The sequence below is a fragment of the Caloenas nicobarica genome, chromosome 10 (genome assembly GCF_036013445.1).
Source record: "Caloenas nicobarica isolate bCalNic1 chromosome 10, bCalNic1.hap1, whole genome shotgun sequence".
In the NCBI taxonomy this organism is placed as follows: Eukaryota; Metazoa; Chordata; class Aves; order Columbiformes; family Columbidae; genus Caloenas; species Caloenas nicobarica.
Window position 1 is genome coordinate 23,561,622 of NC_088254.1, and position 23,861 is coordinate 23,585,482.

Sequence of the window (23,861 nt, forward strand, 5' to 3'; positions counted from 1 at the left end):
TGCGGTGGGGCCGTGTGCCGGCGTCCCCCGGCTGCCCCGGCTTTATGCAGGGCTGGAGGTGTGAAGTGGCACCTTCGTGGCTGCATCAGCAGCACTTCAAAGGCTGGGGTGGTGGGGGACGAGGGCAGCCGGCTTTGAACAGGCGGGTGACAAATTTTACCCCAGCAGTGTGAGGCTGCTCTGTGCTGCCCACCCCCCCAGCAATGCCAGCCCCCCGCACCACCCTGAGGATGGGGCTTGGGCCCCATGCGGGGGCTGCAGTGGGATTTGTAGCAAGGCTTTTAGCAAGGGCTGCAGTGGGCTGTGCAGTGGGGCTGGCAGCGGGCTGTGCAGTGGGGCTGGCAGCGGGTGTGAGCCGCAGCAGTGCCAGCTCCAGGTCCCCGCGTCCCCAGCGCAGCGCGGCCCCAGCCGGGCAGCCCCGGTGCCCAGCGCAGCTCTGCGGGACACTGACCCCGTGCCCGGTGCCGGGGGGCACAGCCCGGGGGGGCCACAGCCCGGCCGCCCCCCCGCGGCAGGTCCCCCGCAGCCCCCGCTAATGGCGTTTCACACGCTGCCCCTAATGAGCGCGGCCGCCCGCTGAGCCCGGCGCGGAGCCGCCACCGTGCTCGGCACCGGCGGGTGCGCGGAGCGGCGGCGCGGGCGCGGCGACCCCCCCGCGAGGGGCGGGGCTGGGAGGGGCCCCCCCGCCGCGTTCCCAGGCCCCGCAGGTGTCGGTGCCGGCGGGTGCGAAGGTTTCCAGGGAAACCCGGCCCCGCCGCGGGAAGGAAAATCAATCAGGGAGCGGGCGGGGGGGGCAGGACACCGGCAGCGCCACTCCGTCATGCCTCGGAGTACGTGACCCCCACATGGCAAAGTGCACGGCAGTGGGCACGGGACCCCCATACCGGGTATGCACAGGACCCCCATTCTGGGGGTGCACAGCCCCAGGGGTATGGCGGTGGGTATGAGACCCCCATTCTGGGGGTGCACAGCCCCTGTGCAGTACCAGGCACCAGGCACAGAGGCAGGCACGGGGCACAGAGCCAGCACAGGGCACGGTGCCTGCGGGGGGTGCAGGGCCGGCCCCTCCTCAGGGTGAGCCAGCGCCTCATTGTTCACAGGCTCGTGTTTCCCAGTGGTCACATGAAGCTTGTTCAGTTTTCCTTGGCAATGCCATGACACAGAGGTGACGAGGTAAATCCTGTTATCGCTCACCACCAGCCAAGCGCTCCTGCCATCCTGGCTGCGCTCGCCAGAGCCGGGCACACTGCTCAGCCCCACAGCAGTCCCGGGTGCCCCGGCCCTGTGGGGAGCCTGGGCAGGGGCATCGCTGGCATTTCAAAGCTCCGTCGCGCCTGTGTTGCAGGGCATGGGCATCCAGCCGTGCAGGGGCTCCCCCCCACAGTTCCTTCCTGCCACCAAGCACGCCACAGCACCCAGAGCCACGTGCACCCCGAGGTGTCACCCCTGCAGCCCAGCTGCTGGCTGAGCCCCACTCCCAGCACTCACGCTGCCTGCCAGGCACCATGAGGATATTGGCATCTAAACTGGCTGTTATCTCCCCGCAGGCGCCGCAGACCCGGCACAAAAACGCCAGTTAATTGCTGCTAATCCCCTTTGCCCTCTCGCTGGAGGAAGTGCGGTGCTGCTGCCCCGGCCAAGGTCCAAGGGTGCCGGTGCCAACCTGGACCCACAGCACGTTCCGGGTGCACAGAGGTCTGACACCATCCCAGCTCTGGGGATGGGGGCTGCGGGCTGCAGCAGGGGTCCGGCGGCACCGCATCCCAGGAGCGTGGCAGGGGGATCTGTGGAACGCTCTGCACCCAGCGACATGGTCCATTCCCCGCACAGCCCCTGGCTCTGCCCTGGCCTTGCTCTCCCCCCCGTTCCCAGGCCCCCTCCTGGGTCTCATTAGCTGATGAGCTCCCGGGTAATGAGTTCTGCGGCCCTGCTGGGCAGCTGCTTCCCACCTCCCTCTGTATTTAGACAAGTGCTGGAGCGAGGCTGGGCCGTGACAGCGCTGGCCGTGGGGTCAGAGCCCTCTCTGGGGAGAGCCCGCAGCCCCTCACTCCTCGGGGGAGATGGAGTCCCCCACATCACGCCTGTCTGTGTTGGTGGAGGGTGGGCACAGGGCATGGCGAGGATGTGGTGAGGGCACTGGGTGAGCTGTGGAGCCTCCTGACCGTGCCTCTGGCCAAAGCCCTCCCCAGGTCACTGGTGCCTGGCTTGGACCCGTGCCCCCAGAGCAGCCGTGCATCCCATGGGGTCAGGGAGACTGAGGCAGCATGGCCCAGTGCAGGGACATCACCCAGGAGGGGAGCACATGGGTCCCACCACCGCTGCCCCAGCCTGGCTGCTGCATCCCCTCGTACCCCTGCCCCTCGGGGAGCTGGCTGGAGCTGGGAGCACACCCATGAGAGCTGGGAGCTGTGCGCAGGGCAGGGAAGGTGTGGGGACACCGCTGGGTGACAGGGCCAGATGCTCAGGGTCCCAGCACTGGAAGGTCAAGTCCCCACTGTCCCCGCAGAGCCCCGGCCTGGCAGAGCCACCAGGGAGGGCGATGCGGGTGCTGGCAGGGCTGGTGGGTGCATTAGCATCTCTCATGGCCGTGTGAATTGGTCCCTGCACACTTCCCAGCGCCGGGCAGCGCCAATTAAGGGCCAGAGGAGTCAGAACTGACACCTCTGCAAATGGGCCTGGCATTCCCAGGCTCCCGGCCGGCCCCAGCCTGGCTCCGTAGGTTTTGACACCTCCAGGTGGTCACAAAGGTGTCACCTCACCCCCCTGGCCCTGCATAAAGCTGCCTGGGCACCCCCAGACACGGGCAGCAGAGCAGACCCCAGCCATGGCCGGACCCCCAGCCCCACTCCTGCCCCAGGGCCTCCATTCCCCGGTGGGCTGTGACCTGCTCTGGGACCAGGCCAGGGCCCTCCCCAATGCCTCCCCTCCTGCCCCTTCTGCGAATCCCCCTGGCATGTCCCCATGTCCCCCGTGGGGTCGGTGGCCGGGGGCCGGGGGCTGGCGGGGCGGCGGGGCTGAGGTGGGGCGGTGTAGGGGGCCAGGCGGCCCGCGGCAGAGCGCCAGCGAGCGGGAGAAGCTGCGGATGCGGCGGCTGGCGCAGGCGCTGCTGCGGCTGCGGCACTACCTGCCGCCTGCACTGGCACCTGCGGGGCAGAGCCTGACCAAGATCGAGACCCTGCGCCTCGCCATCCGCTACATCGCCCACCTCTCGGCCCTGCTGGGGCTCAGCGAGGAGGCGCTGGCTCGGCGGCGGGGGGCGGCCCCCCGGCACTGCCCCCTCTGCCCCCCGGGCCTGGGGTGCTGCCAGCCCCCGGCCCCCCACCTGCACCCACCGGCCCCGGCCCCACAGGATGCTTTGGCCTCTGGCACTGTGGGCTGGGGGTCACCTCCCACGGCAGGGACACCCGCAGAGCTGCACAGGGCTTCTGACATGGGGCTGGGGGGCTGGGGGTTGCCCCCCTACATCCCTGGGATGGAGACCCCCTCAGAGCTGCACATGACCTCTGGCTCCGTCTTGGGGTCCTGGCCATCACTGTCCCACAGCCTCAGAGCCGTGACCCCGCTGGAGCTCCCCTGGAGATGCAACACAGCCAAAGGGACTGGGACAGCTTCTTCCTGCTGCCTGGAGCCTGCAGCCCCCTACAGCCTCCCGGGGCAGCAGTGACGGACACGGGACCCCCTGGGACCCCCATATGCTGCTCCCAGCTGCCTGCGCGTGGCCAGGTACACACAGCCCCCTCCCCTGCCCGGGCCCTGCTCCTGCACCCACCACCCTCACGGGCAGCGGGGCTGGGGGAGCCTGGGGACAGGCAGGACGGGGATGGGGTGGATGGTCCCCGTGGGGTGTGGGCAGGGTTGCACCAGCAAAGCCACCTGCCTGCCATGGGGGGCACAGTGCGATGGTGCTGAGCCAGGGAGCCAGCCTGGGCACAGGGCGGCGGGCAGGGGACCCCCATGGCCGCTCACCTGACGCAGCTCTTTCTGCACAGCTCAGCAGCCCACCGCCCCCAGACAGGCTCGTCTCCCTGGCCCCTCGTGCAGCCCCCATCCCGCCCAGCTGCACCCCAGCACGGCACTGGGGGTGGTGGAGCTGATCCTGCACTCCCAGCCATATGGCAGCACAGGGGACAGCAGTGTGGCCATGGCACAGAGCCGCACAGGAGGGACACCGGGGAGGGCTCCTCATTAAAGCTGCTGTGTACTGCTGCACCCCGACTCATTACTGGAGGACCCCGCTCGCTGCACCCCGACTCGTTACTGCAGAGCCCCCGCCTTGCTGCACTCTGGGCCCGGGCACCCCCACACACAGCCAGGAGCTGTCTGTGGGCCGGGGGCTCGCTGCCCCCTCCAAGCCCACCCCACAGCTCAGAGATATCCCCAGAGCTGGGGTGACAGAGGGACTCACCAGCCAGGGACTTCCCCAGCCCCACTGATGGGAAGGGCGGCTCCCACCCACCTGTCAAGTCCCGACCCGTCCTTGTGTTCAAACCATCCAGCTCTGTCCCTTCAGGGACCTGGGACCATGTGGGGACATCCTGGTCCCAGGGTGGTGGGGACCCCTGGGCACTGCGCGGGGCCAGGGCCCAGCAGGAGAGCTTGCACACAGCTGTCAGACGGAGGGGCCGGGGGGCTGGCGTCAGCAAAGCCCCCAGAGCCACTTAGCACCAGGCTTCTAACGGCCTGAGGGGCTCTGTGTCCCCAGCCCCCTCCCCATGCCCACCACGGGATCCCAGGCGCCTCCTGCCCGGGCCCCAGTGCAGCCCCCCACACCGGCCCCACAGAGCCGGCACATGTCCCGTGCCCCCGTGCGTGCCCCCTGTTCCCAGCATCCAGCATCGCGGGTGAACGCTGCCATGCAGCCTTTATTGATCCCAGGCCTCACAGTAGCCCGTGGGGCCCAGCCGCTGTCCCAGGCAGCTGAGGGCAGCGGGCCCCCCCGCAGCCCAAAGCCCCCCGTCCCCCATCGCTGCCCATCATACAGGCACCAGGCCCTGCCCGCGGGCAGCAGCCCCTGCCCCTCAGCAGCAGCAGAGGACCCCCAGCTGGCCTGGGGGGAGCATTTGGGGCTGGGGGCTGAGGGGATGGAGTGAGCAGAGGTGGGGAGTGGGGGGGGGTCCAGCCCAGGCGCGGGGCCAGGGGCTCCGGGAGCTTCGGGCTGAGTCCCGCTGGCCCAGCCCGTGCCAGCAGCCCCAGCCGTGCCGGGAGGAGGGTAGGCGGTGGCCAGGGCGCAGGGTTAGCTGCGGGTGGTCTCAGTCGCGCTCTGGAACCAGGCCAGCACCGTTGCCTGGTTCTCCTTCACCCAGTTGATGTTGGTGCGGGTCCTCTCCAGCGCCTGCTCCAGCGCCCGCGTTCCCGACCCGAAACCGATGTCCTGGTTCTCTGCCTTGAACTGCTCCAGCTGCCGGGGAGAAGGGGGGCTGGAGCAGGTGTGGAGCGCCCTGGAAGCCCCCAGCAGCTCCCAACAGCTCCTGGCAGCCCAGGACAGGGACAGAAGCTGCCCAGACCCCTGGGCAAATGAGGGGCAGGGGCAGGAGCCCCCTCCCAGGGGCTGCTGGCCAAGGGCAGGTTGCCAGGTGCCAGCAGCGCAGAGCCGTGTCCCTGCTCCTGCTGGGGCGCCTGGTGCCTGGTCCCACAGACCCTGTCAGGGTCCAGCCTCACCTGCTGTAGCTCATACTCCGTGGAAAACCTCTGGGTCACCGCTAAGATCAGCCGGGAGAAGGAGAAGGAGCTGCCCCCGTACCTGGGGGAGCACGAGGGCTGGCTGAGCCGGGGGCCTGGGCACAGCAGCACCAGCAGCCACAGCTGCCCTGACCCCACACAGCCAGGGGAAGGGACAGTGGCACCCCTGAGGGGCACAGGTGGACGGGGGATGCTGCCCACCCCAGCCAGCCCCCCCAACCCCCACACGGTGCTCACTGGTTGAAGAGCGTCCTCCAGTTGCTGCGGATGAAGTCCCAGGCCAGAGGCTGCCCCACCACGTTGCTGGCGATGCTGTTGATGGTGGAGGTGGCATCCTGCCTGCGGATCTTGCTGGAGTCCACGGCGTACTGCAGGTACCTGGGGGGACAGTGCCAGGTGAGGGGACAGCCAGGACAGAGCCACAGCACCCAGCCAGGACCCCGCACCCACCGGTTGAGGATCCAGGGGTGGGGACTGCAGGAGAGAGCTGTGCGGAGCTTGTCGGCCTCGGACACGACCGTGGCCTCTCGGAACCGGTCCCAGATGAAGGCCCAGGCTTCCTCCCCGCCCGTGGCCACCATGCTGCAGTAGATGGAGGAGCGCAGGTTCGGGGGCACCCTGCGGGAGAGAGGACATGGCTCAGCTGGGAGCCCCATGTCGTGCCCAGCCCAGCTGCCCACCATGGCATTGGGGCACCCTGGGGACTCACGGGTTCCTGGTGACATTTGACTTCCAGTCGTTGAAGTACGTGGTGGCCAGCTGCTGGCACTCGGCGATGCCATAGGAGCAGGCTGTGTTGATGGCATTGATCTCATTGTACCTGGGGGAACAGGGCTGTGCTGGGGACCAGCTCACAGCAGCCGGGCACCAACTGGAGGGTGCCGGGCCACCAGCAGGGCCATTCCCGCTCCCCAGTGCACATTGGGGTGATGGTTCCAGTGTGGTCAGGGACACTCCCGGGGTCCAGCCCATCCCCAGGGCCGCAGCACTCACTGGTCCGTCAGGCCACTGGGTCTGGTGTCCCAGTCATGGGTGATGTTCTTGTAGTAGTTGAAGAGGGGCGTCACCTGTTGATGTATGTATTTCTGGGGGCAGGAGGACAGTCAGTGCCGTGGCACCAGCAGCAGCCCCCCCAGCTCTGGGTGCAGACCCAGCCCCTCGGCCCCATTCCCCTCGCACAGGGCTCTGCCGAGTGGCAGGACCCGCTGCGGTGGCACCGCTCACCGTCATCACCCCGAAGACCTCACTGCGGTCAAACATCAGCTGGAAGTACTGGAGGTTGTTGAGCGCCGCCTCCCAGGGCATGTACTCTGTCTCCTGGCTCAGGAACCGCGTGGTGTCCAAGGCCAAGGTCACGTTGACGTACTTGGCCCTGCGAGGGGTGAGGGCACTGTCAGTCCCATGCCCCACATGCTGCCCGCTCCCAGGGCACCCACCCTGCCAGTCCCCTCGCCCCAGTGGGCACTGGGCAGTGGCACGGCTCACCTGGCCAGGTTAAAGGCGTCATCGATGATCTGGGCACGGTTGATCACGGGGATGGCCTGGGGAGGGCAGAGTGGGCATCTCAGGGCAGCCCCGAGTGGGGTGTGTGGGTGCAGGGGGTGTGTGGGTCCGTGGGGGGCCCTGGCCAGCCCCGTGTACCTGGGGGTCGCTGGAGAGCTGCTCGAGGAGCTGGTCCCAGTTCTCCTGGTTGTAGTTGACGCGGAAGTACCCGCTGACGTTGAGGTTCAGCAGGAGCCAGTTGGGGCTGCTCACCCTGAACTGCTCGTTGGTTGCTGGGAAGGGAAGAGGAGGGTCTGTCACAGCCAGCCCCCACCTGCTCCCCCCACCAGTGCCCCCCTGGGGGACCTCGACCTCCGCGGGGCAGGGGAGGTGGCAGTGGGACCCCCGCTCCCAGGGCGCGCCGTACCTGAGACTTGGGTCAGCCAGTACCTGTCAGCGCCAACGGTCTCGCTCGTCTTCCAGGTGATGGGGACGATCCATGTGTAGCTGTGCCGGGGACAGGCAGACAGTGGGATCGTCCCTCGCCCCCAGCCCCTCCGGCCCCCGCGCCACCGACAGCCCCCCACCCCACTCACTTGAAGACGGAGGATCTCTGCACCTCGGACGTGGGGTCCAGCAGGAAGTGTTTCTGGGTGATGGTGCCGGTGCTGGTGTTGACGGTCACCACGGGGAAGCCCATCTGCAGCGTCCAGCGGTCCATGATGTTGCTGATGTTGTCGGGCAGTGAGACATTGTTGTTCTCAACAGCCTGCAGGGAGAGCAGTGCCACGGTCAGCAGTGCCAGGGGCCCACGGTGGGGAAGGGGCTGGGCTGGGGGGAGCAGCTGGGAGCAGCCAGTCCCCTCCTACCTCTTGCAAATGCAGCCAGAGGTCCGTGTAGACGGTGTTTCCGTAGGCAAAGGTGTGGAGGTAGGACTGCGGGAGAGCAGCAGGACAGACAGGTGGGCAGGGGCAGGGCCAGGGTGCAGGACACACACAGAGCACCTGGGGGGGGCCTTGCCACAGGCCACCCCACCTGCACCGGGGCTCGGTGCCCGCCGGCACTGGCAGGGCCTCACCTGCAGCCCCTCCTTGAACACGTCCTCGGTGAGGAAGTCAGAGAGCATCCGCAGCACCGATGCTCCCTGCGGAGATGGCAGGTGAGAGGGGCACCCTGCAGCCCACCCCCTGCCCTGGGACCACCAGCCGGTCCCCGAGCACCTGTGGCTCGCACACCCACCTTGCTGTAGGCAATGGTGTCGAAGACCTCGCTGATCTCGGCCGGGGTGTTGATCTCGTCCTCTTGGAAGGAGAGTGGGTGGGAGGTGGTCAGGGCGTCTGTCTCCATCACCGTGTACACCTCGTTCAGCACCATCAGGTCTTTCTGCGTGGGGAGCGCCGGCACCTGCCTCAGCCCTGCGCGAGCCCTCCTGGCAGCAGGGGCAGCCCGCAGGGTGCAGGGGGTGTCCGCACCCCCTGCCCGCACCCCCCGCCCGCACCGCTGCCTGCTGCCCCCAACTCACGATGCCCCAGGACTCCTCGGCCGAGTCGGCACCCAGGTATTCCACGTAGGAGGCGAATCCCTCATTCAGCCACAGGTCGTTCCACCACCGCAGCGTCACCAGGTTCCCGAACCACTTTGGGGGGGACACAGCGTCATGTCAGCCCAGTTCAGCCGCCTGCGGGGCAGGCGGGGGGCACGGCAGGTACCTGGTGGGCCAGCTCGTGGGCGATGACGGTCACCACCCGCTCCTTGTTGCCGATGGAGGAGTAGGTGTTGTCGTAGAGCAGTGCGTTCTCCCGGTAGGTCACCAGCCCCCAGTTCTCCATCGCACCCGCACTGAAGTCAGGGAGGCCGACCTGGTCTGGGGATGGAGGGGTCCCGTTGATGTGCCGCTGCCAGGGTGCTGGACTGACCCCCGCCACAGCTGGTGGCTCCAGCCAGCGCCCCGGGCACCCCACAGCACCCACCGGACTTGGGCAGCGGGTATGCTGTGTTGTAGTGCCTCTCAAAGAACTTGAGGATGGGGCCGGTGACCTGGAGTGCGTACTCGCCCTGGCCCTCAGCGATGGCCTCACTGCGGCCCCAGATGCGGATCTGGAGGGGCAGACGTGGGGCTCAGGCACTGCCTGGGCTCAGAGCCCCAGGCAGGGGGCTGCCCCAGCCCCAGCCTACCAGCACATTCTCCGAGGTGTTGTGCACGTAGCTGAACTGGCTGACGATGAAGGCCAGCAGGTAGGTGGACATTTTGGGGGTGGTCTCAAACTCCGTGACGTTCCACATCTCCCCGTCAATCTCCTGCTGCCAGGTGCCTGTGGGGAGCGGAGGGAGAGGGGTGACTCTGCAGCCCCGCCGGGCCCCCAGACCCCCCCGGGGCTCCCCCCACCCCACTCACTCCTGGGGGGCATGTTGGAAATGGCATGGTGGTCGGACGGGTGGATCAGCGTCACCGTGAAGTTGGCTTTCATGGCCGGCTCGTCGAAGCAGGGGAAGGCTTTCCGTGCGTAGGGCGCCTGCATCTGCGTGGTGGCCACCACCTTCCTGCCAGCAAACCCCGTCATTGCTGGGGGGCTCTGCCGTGGCTGGCACACCCAGGTCCCTCCGCTCACCCTGCGCCCCGCCTACTCCCCCATCCTGTCCCCACTGGGGTGGATGTGGACGCAGGGGGGCACAGAGGCTCCCCACACCCATCCCGCCATCCCAGTGGGAGACAAGCCCCAAACCCAGCATGTGCCTCCTGCCACCCTGAGTCCAGCCCCGTGCCCCCCCAGCCCCCTGCCCTCCACTCACCTCACGCCTGACTCATCCTCATATTCGCTGCGGTAGAAGCCGGCCAGGTCGTCGGCCAGCTCCCCCGTGAAGCTGCTGACGAGGCGGTAGCGCTGGCCCTGCTGCAGCGGAGCCTCCAGCTGCACCACCAGGTACTGGGTGGAGGTCTCCAGCCAGGTCCTGGTGATGGACGGCACGCTGGAGCTGTCCAGCACCTGCAGCGAGGTGAGGAAGTCTCCTTGCAGCGTGTAGTTCAGCTTGTTGCTGTGGATGAGGATCAGGTCGGTGGCTTCCACGCAGAGGAAGACCACACTGCTGTTGCCCTTGAAGATGTACGTGCTGTTGTCCGCGGGCTTCAGGAAGGGCTGCAGGGTCACCTCGTAGGACTCCGGCATCAGTGTCTTTGGCAGCCTCCACTGGTTCCAGAGCTCACCAGGGACGGTGGTGGCAGCCGTGGTGGTGGCAGCCGTGGTGGTGGCAGCCGTGGTGGCCGTGTCATCAGTGCCAGCATTTGTCACCTTGTTCTTCTCCTGGGCGTACACCACCGAGAGTGCAATGATGGTGGCCGTGGCACCCAGGCCCAGCACGATGGCCGCGATGCCCACGCTCTTGCTGATGAAGAAGCCGGCAGCCATGGCAGGGCTGCGGGAGCGCGGCTCACGGAGGAGGTGCTGCCCGCTGGCACGGCTTTTAGCCTCTCGCTCCCACGGGGTTTATTAGTCCAAGTTAATGGGTGAAGTATTAAACAACCATGAGGCTCCAGGTGGCACCGGCCCCTGGGATGAGCTTTCCATGTGCCTGCCTCCCAGCCTTGCACAGGCACTAAGAGCCGGTGCCGCTGCAGCACAGGACAAGACCAGCAGCTTGAGATTGCACCATCGGGATGGGCAGCGCAGGAGCGGGCACCGGCTGGGGCTGCCGACGTCCCTCCCGAGCACTGGCCCGGCCCTGCAGAAGGAGGGACAGAGCGGGTGGTCACAGTCAGGTTGCAGAGGGTCCGGGCAGCGTGGTGCAGCTGGGGCCACGCTGGGGAGGAGCCCGCTCTGCCCGCAGCCCTCTCAAAGTCCAGGGTCGCATCACCCCGCTCGCATCCGAGTTCAAACTCCGGGGCCCCTGAGCCCAGCCCAGCAGCCTGCGCAGGCCACAGGCAACGCTCACCCTCCCACCAGCCACAGCCCGGGAGAGCCAGGGCCCAGGGCTGGGAGAGAGGGGTCCCACGGCTCAGCCTCGCCTGCGCCCCACGGCACGGAGCCCCTGCGGGGGCCTGGCTGCAGCCAAGCAAACATGGGGGGCTCGGGGTGCAGGGCAGCAGCACACGCTGCTCTGGAGCTCTCTGGTTGGGCAGTGGGAGCAGCCCAAGCCCCCCAGCTGTGCGGGTCACCCTGGGAGCTCTGCCAGAGGCTTCTCCAGCCTGGGGGACAGAGTGGGCACAGCAGACAGCCAGGGAGCCAAGTCCCATGCGGAGCAGTGTGGGGAGGGGAGGTGCTGCACCTTCTCCTGGGAACAGAAACTCCTTGTCCCAACTCTCCCACAGGTGACGTGGGCAGGACCTGCTGGGAACCTCAGCTCTGGGGGAAGGGGGAACCTGGCACTGCTGAGCAGTGTCCTCAGGGAACTGTGCCCTGTTTGCCTCCACCCAGCTGCCCCCGCCGGTGTCACCGTGCCGGCAGAGCAGCCTCGGGATGCTGCCGTGTCCCCAGGCACCCCTGCCCTGCAGAGCCTGGCTGTCGCCACGGCCTGGCCGGCCAGTGCTGTGCGCAGGGTTGTGGCACAGACGCACTCTGCCCTGCTCCCTGCCCATGCTTTGGCCGAAGGCACAGGGTTTGGGGAACGGCTGCGACAGCTCCCCGGGATGGGGGCCACAGCCAGCCAGGAGGGTGCCGGGCACCCCGCGCATCCCCATCGCACGCAATGGGCACACTGTGCCCCTGCCAGCACTGGCCCCACACACAGACCCCTTGGGCACGGCATGTGGCACCACCCCAGCTCAGCCCCGCACACACTGCTCGCCCAGTAACACCAGCCAGTCCCCGTGTCCTCCCCTGAGCCCCCTCCCCAGCTGCCCACAGCCCCCCATGCCACCGGCAGCCCCTGCCCCAGCACAGGCAGGGTCCTGCTCCCCCTGCACAGCCTCCCCCCAGGGAGCACTCGCAGATGGCGCACACGCGTGTCCCATGTCCCACATGCGTGTGCCACGTCCCACACCCAGGCACCCGGGGCACAGATGGAGAGGGACATGCAGCTCTCTTGAAGCTGTGGCCCCACACACCCCATCACCCCACACACCCCAGAGCCCTCCATAACCCCATGCACCCCCAAACCCCATCACATATGGGCTTTGTAACCCCCGTGCATGAGCCCTGCAGCTCCGAACACACAAGCCCATGGACTCACTGCTGACCTCCACAGCACCCGCACAGCCCAGCCCCGCTCGGGCCCCCAGGACCCCCGGCTCAGGGTCTGGGCAGCGGCATCGCCCCCCACTCACCTTCCTGCACTCAGTTGCACAGCGAGAGGGGCAGGGGGGCTTCTGCCCACCTCGTCCCCGGCAGGGCACCCTGTTTGCGCCCTGCCCGTGCCCTGCCCGCACCCTGCCTGCACTCGGCTCCGGGCGCCTCAGCTCCTCAGCCGCCAGCGGGAGGAAAATTTCCTCCTAAAGCTGCAGGGGAAGGAACCCGAACCTCCCCCCTTAACCCCTGGGCTGCTGGCCGGCCAGGGCTGCTGGGGCACGGCTGGGGGGGCCGGGGCAGCGGGGGGAGTGGGGGGTCCGGCCCCAGCACAATGCAGGGACAAGGTCAGGGGTCTCTGCTGGGGAAGACGCCTCCAGTCCTTTGGGGCTGCGGGACCCCCTCACCTCTGCTGAGAGGTGTTAGGGGTGTGCATCAGAGACCGACACAGCCTGGAGACCGTGGTGGCTGTTGCTGGGGATATACTGACCCCACCCGCCCAGCCCCTACACCCCAGAGCCCCACCGGGGTCCTGCTGGGGGGTCCCCTCCCTCACACCCCCCACCTCGGCCAGCACACTCAGCCAGGGAGGTGGCGGGGAAGGGCACAAGCCATCACCCAGCAGCAGCCAAGCTGGGCTGTGCCCCCTCCCCAGAGCACCCACATACACTGGGAGTGGTGTCGCTGCTTGGGGAGTGCCCCCCACCCAGCCCCCCGGCACCCCCTGCCCCGGCGGCGCTGGGCTCAGAGCCATCCCAGTCCCTGTGGGCAGCCTGGTTCTGCAGTGGGGGCACGGAGGGTTTGAGGGGTGCAGCACCCCGGGGCACCAGGCCCCAGGTCTGCCCGATCGGGAGCGACTCGGCACAGCGGGTGCGGGGCCAGGCCCTGGGCTTGGCAAGGCAAACACTTATCCCCTGTGGCAAGTACCTGCGCGGGCTGGGCCAGTGCCAGGCGCCACCGCCTGCTCCCCCTGCGCTGCCGGGGAGGGGGCCCTGGAGCTGGGGGTCACGATCCTGTGAGCAAGCCCCGGCTGAGCTGGGTGAAATCCAGCACCCGGAGGTGCCAAATCACAGCCTGGCTGGGCTGGGCACAGGGGCTGGAGCTGGGAGCCAGACCCAGCCACATCTCCCGTGTCCAGACACACGGGCAGCTGGGACAGGGGAGCACGGAGCCCCAGGCAGCCCCTGCCCGATGTGTCCCCCAGCTTGCCTCGGGGTGTGGAGGGGCTGGTGACCCGGCTGTGGCCCCCTGGGAACACAAACCACTGCCAGCACGGGGAGTATCGCACCCTGCCCCGGGCAGGAATGCTGCTGCCCGCAGCAGGGCCAGCTCTCACCTCAGCACGGCCTCCCCCCTCCCTCTGCAGGGCACCCGGGCTCCGGTCCCGGGCAGGACGCAGGGTCCCGGCAGGCAGCACGCTGCCCCAAGGAGCCTGGGCTGGCAAGGCCACCTCAGCCCCGGGCACGCTTCTGCACAGTCCCGTGGCCACAGGGGCCAGGGCTGCAGCCCTGGGTGGGAAACGGGGAAATCTCTGCCCGATTCTGCCGTGGCAGGGGACATGGAGCAGCTGGGGACTCACCCTGCCCAGCGCCGTCCTCAGCCTCCTGCAGAGCCGGGCACCGGCAGGATGTGGGCCGGGGACAGAGCTGGAGCCGTTACCGGAGGCGGCTGTGCACAAACATCTCCTCGGTGCAGAGGAAGCGCGTGTGGCTGGACACATCCTGCACCAGGGATTGCCGTGCCATCAGCGCCGCCTGCGCCAGCCCGACCCCCGGCACCCCCGTGTCCCCGGCTGCAGCAGAGTGGGACATGGGCACCACACCGAGTTCCTCACCGTGGCGCAAGCCGGAGTTTTCCCCTCTGACCATCCCAGCACCTGCCAGACCCTGTGTCCCAGCCCAGGACAGACCCAGGCACCGCTCAGCTGCTGCCCCCACCGCACTGCTCCGGCAGCCGGCAGGAGGAGGAGGCGGCTGCCGGAGAAGCAGCAGCGGGTTGCCCAGCTCCTTGACCTCCGCCAGCCGCTGGCCATGGCTCGTGGCCAGCTGGGGAAGGGTTAAGCTGCAGGGAGGGGAGACAGCAGGAAAATTCCTTCCAGGCAGAGTCACGGTTTCCCTGCCAGGGGAAGTGGAGGCAGAGCCCGAAGTGCAGCTGGAGGGAAGCAGGGGAAGGGGCCCCGAGGCTGGTGGCCAGATGGAGCCGTGGTGGAGCCCAGGGCACGGGCTCGAGCAGCCCCACGGCGCAGGGACCTCAGTGCCTGGCCATCCCATCACCATGCTCACTCAGACCCCTCCAGGACCTGCCTCCAGGGCTCACCCCAGCCCCACATGCCCCACCGAGCCATACACAGCTGCCCTGAGCACAGAGCAGGGATGCTCAGCAGCAGGAATGCAGGAGAGCTGGCAGGGGGACAGCAGGCGCCCACGGGTTGCAGACTGGTGACCCTGCCCCGAAAGGCCCAGAGCAGGGGACGTCGCTGTCACAGCCCAAGCGGGGCCATCGCGCTACCCCCTCGGCCTGCCCGGGGAGGGCAGAGTGCAGGCAGGGACCTGCCCCGGAGCCCAGGCTGAGCAGCTGCAGGACCCCTCCATTTCTCACCCCCACGCAGCAGCCCGGGCTCCAGCCCCACCGGCCGAGAGACCCCACTGTGCAGTGTCCCCCAGCCCCTCCCGGGCTCCCCCCAGGGCCGGGCCAGCAGCACCCACAGCAGACACAGGTTCAGACGATGGTTTATTAGGACACAGGGACCCACCAGCCCAGTCCCTGCCTGGCTCTGAGCTCACAGCAGCTCCCACGAGCACCCCCATGGATCCCCACCCCAGCCTGGGGTGCCAGAGCTGGGGCAGGTGTGGGGACACGGGGATGTGGGGCAGGGGACAGCCCAGTCCCAGGAGGCTGAGGAGAGGACAACCCACAGCTCTGCCGGGAGCCACCAGCTACAGGTGCATTTCCACATTCCAAGAAGTGCTGGGAGAGGCAGGACCCGGCTCTTCCCCCCACGGCGAGGGGAGAGGCTGCGCACCCAGGGGGAGGGGGTGACAAAAAGCCACCCGTGTTGTGGGGACACCAGAACAGAGCCCAGGCCCAAGGGGACAGCCAGGTGGGCAGCACCACCGCACCCTTGCTGAGTCCCATTGCCCTGCCCACCGCTGCAGCCAGCCCGGCCCCCGCAGGACCCCAGACCCACCGTGTGCCACAGGGACAGAGGCCCGGCTGGGGGAGCCCCGCGGAGCCCAGTGCTGGTACCCAGGCAGCCCCGGCTGTGGCCGGCAGGTGAGGGCAGCCCCCGCCACGGGACGCTCACATGAACTGTGACAGGTTGGGCACTTTGATGTTGATGTCTCCAATGTTGATGTTGCGGGGGATCTCGGGCAGGTTGATGTTCTTCACAGCCGACACGGCGCGGGAAGGAGCAGCCGAGAGGCCTCCCTGCCAACAGAAGGGACAGTGACCAGAGACTCCAGCCCCTCGCCCCGCAGCCCCCTGCTCCCAGCTCAGCCCCACACTTTGCTGCAGGAGCATCCCCAAACCGAGCCCGCCCCGGGCTGCTCTGCCCCCCGAGCCCCCGGCCGTGTCCCTCTGCACAGCTCAGGGGAGCAGCCCCCGCATCCCTCCCAGCCCGCTGATGGACCCGGCCTATCAATAGCAGGACAGGGAGCGGCGGGGACACCGTGGTGTGTCCCTGCTGCATCTTCACAGCAGCACAAACAGGGGCAATAAACCTTTCAAGGCCTCGGGTTGTTAACCTTGATGGAACAGCTATTGCCACACTCGGGCTGCTCCCTACGCTCCTGAAACATCCCCAGCCCCCTCCCCAAGGACTCAGGCAGAGACTGGGGACACTGGGGACACCCTGTACATGGCACCCCAGAGAACACGGGCCTCCGTGGGGACAGTTGCGGCATCGCCACTCACCTCCGCCTTCTCCAGCTTGCTCTGCGCCTCCACCTGCGCCACGATCTCGTTCATGTTGGTCTCCAGCACCATCCCGCCGATCACCACCTCCTGCAGGATGTGGTGGACCTGCCGGGGGACGGGAGCAGTGAACCCATGAACCCAGCCCCGCTCACCGTGCAGCAGCTGGGGAACCGCCTCAGGGCTGGAATTTCCCCAAAAGACCCAAAATCCAACCCCATCCCCGCCTCAGCCCACACAGCCCCGGCAGCAGGAGGCCACGGTCCTCAGCGTGGGGGTCCAGCGGCCCCAGTTACTGCTTGTATCTCTGCTCTAGAGGACACCAGCCAGTGGGGAGGGGGCAAACGTCACCTGCCAGAGCCACCGCACAGCGCCCGGAGCACCCAGGTCCCACCCGGTGCTGGCCCAGCCTGGCCGGACCACCTCAACACCTCCGCTCAGCCCTTCTTCACTTTCTCTCAGGAAAGACGGGACTGTGACATGCACACAAAAAGCACCGAACTACTGAGAGTCTGCTGGGGTCCATGGCTGACACGGGGCAGCGAGCTGCTCCCTCCCGCAGCCCCAGCCGGGGGGAGCGACACCCCCAGCGTGGCACGGGAAGGGCCCATCGTGGTTTGCAAAGCAGTAAAACACGGGCAGCCCCATGCCGGGCTGTGCAGCACCCCCGGCCCTGCCGCCCAGCACCGGCTCCTGCCACGTCAGCAGCTCCCAGCAACCACCACACACAGATAATGCATTTATGGGTTTCTGGTTACTTCTGTGAAATAGGCTGTTACTAGAAGATGGTTAAGTTATTATACTGTTTTATGGCCTCATGAGGGCATGTCATACTTGTAAATGCTGTGGGAAACACTACCAGGGCAATGCTGTGAAAAATAAAGCACGCCAGAGAATGTGCTGGAAACCCAGCTTTGTGTGTAGGGTGAACGTGACATCCCGCAGGGCTCCCCGGTCCCGTCCTGCTCTGACAGCGGCAGCGTGTGCGGGACCAGCACCGCACAGGGATGCAGCACCAACCTAGGACCCCGCAGCGCTGGAATCGCTGTCCCCAGCGCAGCCCTGGACACCACACCAGCCACAGCTCCCGCACCAGGGGAGTATCTGGGCTGCAGGAAACATTCTTCCTTCAAGATCTGGCTTCGGCACAAGTTGGACCAAGACCAAGAGGGCAGAAATCCCAAGCAAGTTTTGTTTTGCAAACAGAAACACATCACTTCCCAAACGAACCGTGTCCTCTCTGGGACCTTGCAGCTGCCCAGAGGAACCCACGTTCTCCGAGATATGAAGCACGAGCAGGGGCTGCAAGAGCCTCCTCTGAGGCCCCCGGCTCCAGCCTCCCCTTGTGAAAGAGGGATCCCTGCAGCTCTTCCACAGCTGACAGCCTGACAGCACTGGTGTTACTGGTGCCACTGGTGCCTGAGAACCGCAGACCCAACAGCCCCATCCAGCTGCTCGCGGCAGGAGCAGGGACCTGAAACCGCCAGCAGCTCCGATTTCACGGACTCTGTGCTGCACATGAGTGCAAGGTGCATCTTAAGGCAAGAACAGAAAATCCCAGGACCCAGACAAGGCTGCACTCAAATCCCAGCCAGGGCCCGCTGGGGTCAGGGTGTTCACAGCCAGAGTCTCTGCTCAGCAAACTCCCGCCTCCTGCTGACCTTGGCCTCGTTCCTCCTGTTCTCCTCGGGAGGTCCCCAGCTCTGCAGTCCCTGTGCCAGCGCGGGGACGGCACCGTGCCCGGCTCAGCCTGTGGCACAGCCGAGTCCTGGGGCAGAGCCCCCGGGGGCATCGCGGCGCAGACAGCCCTGCCCTGGCAGCGAGGGGACAGAGCGGGAACAGGACACCCCAGGGACTGCAGGACACCCCGGGGATTGCAGCACCCCCACAACACAGCCCAGCTCCTGGGAGCACGGGCACCCAACATGAGCACATCTAGGGAATAAATACACGGCAAATACGGAAAGAGAGAGGGAAGGACCAGTTGATAGTGGCCAAGGTCTGAAGTTGAGGATGGGAAGCAGTGGGAGCACAGGACAGGAAGCAAAACCGCCGGAGAGCCCCGGGGTACCCGAGCCCAGGGGCTCCCCGGCCAGAACCCCTCCCGGCTCCCAGCCCACTGAACCCCTCAGCTGGCAGGAGAGCTCAGAGCCAGGGCAACCCCGCTGCTGCTGGCAAACCCACCAGCAACAGGGGCATCTCCCCTGCCCAGGGGCTGCAGGGGTCACGGTCACGCCACAGAACCAGTAGCCGAGAGCGTGTCCTGGCCCAGATGTGGCCAGAGGTGACCTGGGCGGCTGCCAACGTGCTCCCCACAGGTTCTCCTTCCTTCTGCCTCTCCTGTTGCCCACTTTGATAAGAATGCTTTGCTGATGAGATAATCAGTTGTAACGTTTCTGAAAGTTTACCGCCAGGCAAATTATGAAATCAAATTCTTACTTAAGCAGTTGCTGATGCCTCCAGTTGATCCAGATTGCCTTCTAAGAAGATTTGCTAACTGCATTTCTCTGCCAGAGTTCACAAGTTGGAATTGCCAGCAGCAAGGGAACATTTTGCAGCCTTATTTTTTCCCACTCCTCTTTTTGTTGGCATGCTTTGTGTTCAACAAAGCAAGAAAACCCTTATCAACAGCAACACAAGTCCAGCACTCAAGCAGCACAAGTCAGCTGAGTCTCTCCTTTCTCCAAGCTCAGTCCTGGCTATCTTCAGCTCGATCTATAAGATGATCAAAGAGGAGTTTCCACCCAGAAACTCTGTCCGGCTAAAGAGGAAGCATTAAAGGTTGTGGCTCAAACTGAAGTTTACTAAACACTTTGTGTTCCAAACATTCCCATTGTTCTTTTCCTCTTTTTTCCTGCAGCTCTAGTGAAACGTCCCCAGGACTCCCAAGGGGTCCCAGGGCACAGAGAGGCAAACACCGGGCACAGCGCCGCAGCCTGCCCAGCTCCACCGCACCAGCCTGACAGCCCCAGCACGGATCCCTGTCACTCAGCCGCACGGTCACCCAGCACCAGCGGCAGCCACCAGCCCACCCCATCGCTGTGCCACGGCCAAGAGCAGCCGCCCTGCGGCAACGGAGTCCCCATGGAGGGTCGGCGCAGAGCCCAGCACCGCACCTCCCAGGGGACAGGACTGAGCAGCTTGAGAAGACCCCGCGCTGACAACTTCTCCACCCAGGATTCCATCCTCTCCCCAAAAAGCGACCCCGAACACACCAACGGCCCCTCTGAAAGGCTCCTGAGCTCAAGGCGTGCAGGCTGTGGAGGGCAGGGCACAGGGGACAGCGGTGCTGGCCCAAGCAGCACACGGAGCCCACAACCCACCTTGTCCATGTGGAAGATGAGGTCCAGCTCGCAGACGTTCTCAAAGCACTTGTCCAGCGTTTCCACGAACACCTGGGGTGCAGGAAGGAAGGTCAGCGCAGGAGACCACAGTGAGATATTTCCCACACAGCCCCACAGGCATAGAAACCTGCAGCCCCAACCACCCACTGTGCCCTGGGCTGTCACTCCAGAGGGGACAAAACCTGCTCAGCAACCCTAGCTCCCTCCAGGCAGGGATGTTCCCAAGGCACACACAGGCAGCCCCAGGGCACCCAAACATTTCTGGGGGAAATCCTGGGTGTGGGTGTCCTGATCCACTGCAGTGCGGGCTGGTCACCGTGTGCCGGGCAGGGCTGACCGAACAGCCAGAAAGGAGCCGAGTTACAGGAACGGTGTGAGCACAGAGCAGGTGACTGAGCAGGGCAGGCGGCTCCTGCCAGCTCTGTGCTGACACTCACAGAATGTCCTGAGTTGGAATGAAGCCACAAGGATGATCGAGTCTAAGTCCTGTCCCTGCATGTGACAACCCCAAAATTTACACGATGTGTCTGAGCACGTTGTCTGGTCTCTTCTTGAACACCGGCTGTCAGCTGGATTTACCAAAGGTCACATTACAAATCCACAGTTTTTGAACACAATTTTCAACACAATTTTTTTGAATACAATTTTTAAAACGCACTTGTAGTTTTGGGCCCCTCATGCCAAGAAAGGCCCTGAGGTGCTGGAGTGAGTTGAGAGAAGGGAACGGAGCTGGGGAAGGGGCTGGAGCACAAGTGTGATGGGAGCGGCTGAGGGAGCTGGGGGTTCAGCTGGAGAACAGGAGCTGAGGGGAGACCTTCTGATCTCTGACCTGCCTGAAAGGAGCTTGGAGCCAGGGGGGTCGGGCTCTGCTCCCCAGGAACAAGCGCCAGGACCAGAGGAAACGGCCTCAAGTTGCACCAGGGGAGGTTGAGGTTGGATCTGGGGAACAATTTCTTCCCCAAAGGGCTGTGGGGCATTGGAACAGGCTGCCCAGGGCGGTGGTGGATACACCATCCCTGGAGGGGTTGAACAGACACAGAAATGAGGCTCTTAGGGACACAGTTTAGTGGTGGCCTTGGCAGTGCTGGGTTAACACTTTGTTTGCGGATGACACCAAACTGGGTGGGGGGGTGGGCACATCAGAAGGGACGGACACCTTGTCAGAACAGCCACCCCGCAGGAAGGACCGGACAGACTGGAAGAGTGGGTGACAAGAACCTTGTTAAGTTCAACAAGGACATGTGTAAGGTGCTGCACCTGGGAAAACACAAGCCAGGAGTACAGCACAGGCTGGGATCTGGACAGCTCTGGGGAAGGGATGTGGGGGAGAAGCAGATCCACAAGCAACCGGGGTGCTGCTGCTGTGGAAAAGGCCAAGGGGATGCTGGGCTGCAGCAGCAAGGGCATCATCCCGCTCTGCTCAGTGCTTGTCAGGCCACAGCTGGAATCCTGTGTTCAGTTTCAGTCCCTGCTGTGCAAAACAGATATGGATGGGCTGGAGAGGGGACAAGGAAGGGCCACAGAGATGATCCAATAATGAGGCAGCCGCAATGTGAGGAAAGGCTGAGAGACCTGGGCTTGTTCAGCCTTGAGACAGGAGACCTCAGCATCGTGTTCGGTATTTCAAGGGTGGCTACAAAGAAGCTGGAGACTCCCTTTGTACAAGGAGTCACGTGGAAAAGACGAGGGGCGATGGTACAAGTTACTGCTGGGGAGGCTCCGACTGGACACAAAAGCAAAATTGTTCACAACAAGAACAATCAATCATTGGAATAATCTCCCCAGGGAAGCTGTGGGCTATCCAACATGAGACACTTTAGGACTCAGCTGGGCAGGGTACTAGGCCAGCTTGGCCTAGGCCAGGCTTGTGCCAAGGAAGGCTGGACCAGATGAGGCCCTTTCCTATCTGGTATTCTGTGGTTCCACGATTAACAGTTGTACTCAGTAATCTTAGGGGTCTTTTCCAACCTAAATGACTCTGTAATTCTGTTTTTTAAAGACATTAATTCAGATTGACTTCCCCCGCTGCTTCCAGGTGGAGGAGCTGTGCATCGGCTAATGCGTGGGCAGATCCCGCTCCCCATCGCAGCCCCGAACGGCTCCTCAGTCACTGCCAGAAGAGCCAGTACAGAGATGCCACAGACACAACATGCACCCCAAAGGTTTGGGGCTGGGTCACTCGGCAAGGACTGCGCTTTGGGGGACGGTGCCGCCAGCCGCACGGGGCTGAGCGAGCGGCCGCCCCCGGGCAGGAACCCCGGCACAGACCGACCTGGATGAGGTCCAGGATGCCCAGCTCGCTCTCCGAGGAGTCCACGCAGAACACGAAGTACAGTGTGGCGTAGTGCCGGTAGATCAGCTTGTAGTCTGAGCCACCAAACAGGCTGCGGAGACACGGGGAGAGATGAAGGGCTGCGGGGGGACGAGGGGACAGCCCCGCGCGGACCCCAGTGGGAGGGCAGGGGTTACCTGCCGCACTCCAGGAAGTTGCAGATGTGGTCGTCCCGCTTCAGCACCAGGTGGAAAGTCTCTCGGATGATCTGCTGCTGGACCTCCTCCGCCTGCCCGGGGGCAAGAACAGGCACCCGTGGGCCCAGGGCCGCTGCTGTCCCCGCTGCCCCGAGGGACACCGTGCGCTGGCGGCACCGGTCCCCAGCACCAGGGCACAGCCGTGGGGATTAACCCGGCCACGGGACACCCCGAGGGACCGGGCCCGGGCTCCCCGCTCCCCACCGGCCCCGCCCCGCAGCCCCGGGCCGCACCAGGTGCTGGTAGAAGCGGACGAGCCGCGGCTTCCCGTGGTTGTTGAACACCAGGATGGCGTTGATCATCCCGGCGGCGGGCCGGGCCGGGCCGGGCCGGGGGCACAACCGGGGCCGTCGCTGCCGCAGCCTCCGCGCAGGAAACCCCTCGCCCGCCCCGGAAACGCGGCGGCGGCGGCGGGCGGTGCTCGGGGCGGCCCCCGGGGCCCGGTGGGCTGAGCCCGGGCGGCAGCGCCGGGAAACCGTGCGGCCCGGAGCAGCCGGGACCCGGCCGCGGCCACCGCGCAGCACCGGGGCTCGGGACCGGGGAAGGGGCACGGTCAGAGCCGCGCTCGGGCGGTGAACGGGCGGGGACGCAGCCGCTGTCCCACCGCCAAGGCCCGGGGCTCCCGGGGCCGGGCTGCTGCACCGGGGCCTGTCCCGACAGCCACCGCGGCAGACCGGGGATGCGGCAGGCGTTCCTCGCGGCCCGCACCGGGGCAGAGCACGGGCAGGTCCAGGGCCGGGCGGCCGCTGCCCCTGCCCGCACCGCGCTACCGGCACCCGCACCGACGCCGGGCCGCCGCCCGCCTGCGCCGCCAGGGGGCGCGCCAGCCCGAGCGACGGCGGCCGCGCGGGGCCACACCGCGGCGGAGCGCGAGGGCGCGCGGAGCCCCTCAGCGGCAGGCCACGCCCTCTCTTAAAGCGCCACCGCCCGTGTCGGCAGAGACTCTTGTGCGGGGTCAAAGGTCACCAGCAGGGCCTGCGGTGCGGCCGGAGCAGAGCCCGGTCCGGCGGGGCCGCTGCCCCCCGGCACCAGCGGGGCCGTTCCGGGGCTCTGGCTGACCCCCCGCAGCCTCAGCCCCGCTCCCTGCTTGTTCCTGGGGAGCAGAGCCCGACCCCCCTGGCTCCAAGCTCCTTTCAGGCAGGTCAGAGATCAGAAGGTCTCCCCTCAGCTCCTGTTCTCCAGCTGAACCCCCAGCTCCCTCAGCCGCTCCCATCACGCTTGTGCTCCAGCCTCTGAGCTCCCGGGTCCCACCCAGGACACCTCATCAGGCAGCTAACGAGCCGCACCCCACACGGCCGCCGGCTGCGGGGACACCGCAGGGGACAAGGGACACTGGACACACTGGGGTGGGGCCTCTGCCGAGTCGGGGGGACCCGCGTGCACCAGGGGATGAGGGGATCCGTGAGTGTTCAATCCGGGGCAGGGATCGGCTCGGCCTCCAATCCGGGGCAGGGATTAGCTGGGTGTCCAATCAAAGACAGCGATTGGCTGGGCTTCCAATCAGAAACAGCGATTGGCTGGGTGTTCAATCCGGGACAGCGATTGGCTCGGCCTCCAATCGGGGCAGAGATTCTCTGGGCTTCACCTCTGATTGGCTGAGACCTGCACACACTTTCTGATCCTCTGCTGCAAGTCGCTGTGGGTGCTCCTGGCCCACGGTGCTGATTGGCTGAGGCGGCTGCAGCCTCGTGTCTCC

At 66.2% G+C, this 23,861-nt stretch overlaps 2 protein-coding genes across 3 annotated transcripts; both read right to left on the reverse strand.

Moving 5' to 3' along the window:
- Positions 1–4,908: 4,908 nt before the first annotated feature.
- ANPEP (alanyl aminopeptidase, membrane) lies at positions 4,909–14,055 on the reverse strand. Of its 2 annotated transcripts, none has more exons than XM_065641515.1 (21): positions 13,957–14,055; positions 9,952–10,878; positions 9,557–9,702; positions 9,337–9,473; positions 9,132–9,258; positions 8,871–9,025; positions 8,684–8,797; positions 8,401–8,544; positions 8,240–8,305; positions 8,031–8,096; positions 7,758–7,930; positions 7,589–7,668; positions 7,321–7,454; positions 7,165–7,220; positions 6,904–7,051; positions 6,673–6,764; positions 6,389–6,499; positions 6,130–6,297; positions 5,917–6,057; positions 5,659–5,740; positions 4,909–5,398 (listed from the first exon to the last, which is right to left on the reverse strand). In XM_065641515.1, exons 2-21 carry the CDS (start codon positions 10,563–10,565, stop codon positions 5,234–5,236), a joined length of 2,919 nt encoding a protein of 972 aa, XP_065497587.1. In that variant the 5' UTR covers positions 10,566–10,878; positions 13,957–14,055; the 3' UTR covers positions 4,909–5,233. The 2 variants fall into 2 exon arrangements, with proteins under 2 accessions (XP_065497587.1, XP_065497586.1); XM_065641514.1 differs by lacking the exon at positions 13,957–14,055 and adding an exon at positions 12,419–12,519.
- Positions 14,056–15,094: 1,039 nt separating this feature from the next.
- AP3S2 (adaptor related protein complex 3 subunit sigma 2) lies at positions 15,095–22,957 on the reverse strand. Its single transcript, XM_065642029.1, has 6 exons — positions 22,399–22,957; positions 22,106–22,197; positions 21,909–22,020; positions 19,616–19,687; positions 16,293–16,400; positions 15,095–15,806 (listed from the first exon to the last, which is right to left on the reverse strand). The coding sequence occupies exons 1-6, from the start codon at positions 22,465–22,467 to the stop codon at positions 15,678–15,680; spliced, it is 582 nt and encodes a 193-aa protein (XP_065498101.1). The 5' UTR covers positions 22,468–22,957; the 3' UTR covers positions 15,095–15,677.
- Positions 22,958–23,861: the final 904 nt, after the last annotated feature.

What these genes read in the sequence shown, in the direction of transcription:
- ANPEP (XM_065641515.1), bottom strand. Translation starts at nt 10,565, where the DNA reads ATGGCTGCCGGCTTCTTCATCAGCAAGAGCGTGGGCATCGCGGCCATC. An exon ending in ATACCCGCTGCCCAAGTCCG is followed by an intron (nt 9,026 to 9,131) that starts GTGGGTGCTGTG and finishes CTCCATCCCCAG; the next exon opens with ACCAGGTCGGCCTCCCTGAC. An exon ending in CCGAGGAGTCCTGGGGCATC is followed by an intron (nt 8,545 to 8,683) that starts GTGAGTTGGGGG and finishes CTCCCCACGCAG; the next exon opens with AAAGACCTGATGGTGCTGAA.
- AP3S2 (XM_065642029.1), bottom strand. Translation starts at nt 22,467, where the DNA reads ATGATCAACGCCATCCTGGTGTTCAACAACCACGGGAAGCCGCGGCTC. An exon ending in GCATCCTGGACCTCATCCAG is followed by an intron (nt 19,688 to 21,908) that starts GTCGGTCTGTGC and finishes CCTGCACCCCAG; the next exon opens with GTGTTCGTGGAAACGCTGGA. An exon ending in GCAAGCTGGAGAAGGCGGAG is followed by an intron (nt 15,807 to 16,292) that starts GTGAGTGGCGAT and finishes TTCTGTTGGCAG; the next exon opens with GGAGGCCTCTCGGCTGCTCC.